This window comes from Papilio polytes, unplaced genomic scaffold, assembly GCF_000836215.1.
Source record: "Papilio polytes unplaced genomic scaffold, Ppol_1.0 DF824035.1, whole genome shotgun sequence".
NCBI lineage: Eukaryota > Metazoa > Arthropoda > Insecta > Lepidoptera > Papilionidae > Papilio > Papilio polytes.
The window spans coordinates 33,862-36,004 of record NW_013525169.1 but is presented as its reverse complement, the minus strand read 5'-3'; the positions used below and the strand labels follow the sequence as shown (position 1 = coordinate 36,004).

General features: G+C 39.1%; 1 protein-coding gene across 1 annotated transcript in view; it reads left to right on the top strand.

The window, feature by feature from the left end:
• The first annotated feature begins 411 nt into the window (after nucleotides 1–411).
• Nucleotides 412–2,143, top strand: part of LOC106100856 (RAC-beta serine/threonine-protein kinase A-like) — a 6,591-nt gene continuing 4,859 nt past the window's right edge. Inside the window, exons 1-2 of the mRNA XM_013279919.1 lie at nucleotides 412–1,066; nucleotides 2,110–2,140. Coding sequence (XP_013135373.1) covers nucleotides 771–1,066; nucleotides 2,110–2,140 — 327 coding nt within the window. The 5' untranslated portion in view covers nucleotides 412–770. The remainder of the gene's footprint in view (nucleotides 1,067–2,109; nucleotides 2,141–2,143) is intronic.

The following is a 2,143-nucleotide window of genomic DNA, read 5'->3' as shown; positions in this document are numbered from 1 at the left end:
TTTTTAGTGTACTGTTTTTTTGAGGATATTTTGTTTTGTTTTTAGTGCATTTTGTTTTGTTTTTAGTGTATTTTGTTTGGAAGTCGGTTTTTATTATTACTAATGTTTAGGAACCATTAATAAAGAGCGTTTCTCGACCACACCTCAAAAAAATCCCTATGTTTGAACTTTTCTCAGCTTACGCTGCCAGAACCAACTCCACGCGGACGAAATCGCGGGCAACAGCTATCAGACACAGAATTAAATGCCTATTACAAGAGGACCACAGATTTGTGTGTAAAGGAACGTTTCAAGGAAATAAAAAACAAAAAACATTAAACAACGCCATTTATTCGACTAGCGGCAGACATATAGCACTAATTTGTCAAAATAGGTTATTATGCAACTAAATAAATAGTCCTGTGCCTTACTTCAGATTTGTCGGATTTCTCTTTCCCACTTATGCGTTGCGTATTAGTCTACGTCAGTCTTCGTTTATTGTTTTTCATCAAACAGTCCTACTTGACATTGTCGCATAGCTACCGCGAGGCTACGTCGCTAAATCGTGTCGTTTTCTAAGACGAGAAAACGTTCAAAATTATTATAAAATTGTTGTTTTATGCAAGAAAATGTACTATACATATTTTGACGGTGATATTCAGTACAGGTGAAGCACGCGCTTTAAGTGTCATATTGAAACGTGGTAGTGGTGTGGCTATCTAAGCGAATATTTAGATTGGCGAGCAAGTGTTGTGTGAAGTGGCTCGGTCGGGCGCGGGCAAACTTCAGCCATGGCGGAGGCCGAGGCGCTCGGAAACATTGTAAAAGAGGGCTGGTTGCAAAAGCGTGGGGAACACATCCGCAATTGGCGAGATCGCTATTTCATTCTATTTGACAATGGTGACTTAGTTGGGTTCAAAACACAGCCGGAGCGCAATAACTACCGTGACCCTCTGAACAAGTTTACAGTGCGAGACTGCCAGATCATGGCCGTGGACAAGCCTCGGCCGCACACGTTCACTATCCGCGGCCTGCAATGGACCACCGTCATCGAGCGCAACTTCTCCGTCGACACGGACAGGGAACGGTCAGTTTGTTTACTCACATGTATAGTACACTCGTAATACAATAGTAAGTAGCAATGTCACCACAACAATACCAGTTTGTCACAATCATTGTATGATAAAACTGCAGGAATTTCCCATTGCCCCAATTGTAAATAAGTATTGCCCTTCATTAAATATATTTGTTTATTAATTAACTTAAATGTCAAATTTGTAAACGAGTATATAGATGAAGAACAATAGCTGCAATAATTTGATAACAGTAGAAGTTGATAGTTTGCCTCTCACTACATTGCTTAATACAGCGAGAGTTACTAATAAAGTGATGTTAAGATAAAACAATTAGAATTTCTAAAAACAATTATGTTTTAGATACATTTTGAATATGTCAACCCTTTGTTTACTCATAGAATCAAGAAGTCAAAAATCATGGTAATTGAAATTTCATAGAGGGTTGGCGGCTCAGGGATTTTAATCTATAGGTCCTGGGTGCGAATCCCACCTTGTAACAATGTGAGTTTTCTCTGACATTCTTATGGTGAAGGAAAACATTGTGATGCATCACACACATAATCGTGAAGAAATTCAAAGATATCTGTTAAGTCAACCAACCTGCAACCAAGCCAGTGTTATTGCTAAGGCCTACACACCCTAAACTTAGGGTAGGCTCTGAGCCCCCTAGTGGGTACGTATAGTAGGCTGGGGATAATGTTGGGATGTGTATAAGTTATGATTAGAGTTAATTTAAATTGCTAGCTTGTCATGGCGCGCAGAATTCACTCTGTATCATCGCATCATTTATCTAAATTGGGAGTTATACGGTATTGTATGTTATGTACTGTAAATGTAATAAAGCCCGTAAATGAAAAAGTTTCAGCAGATGTGCACTTTGTGTTAAAAGGTTAGTGTCAGTATAAGGTATTGTATGATGTTAATAATTACCTTAGCAAACTGGTGTAGACATTTTAGTATACAATGTTTCATCTTTTGCTGTTTAATTACTTTCCAACGTCTACTGGATGTGTCATGGTGAACAAGTGACAGTTAGTATCAATGTCTGGTGTAGAGAGGAGTGGGTGGCGGCCATCCGGTTCGTGGCG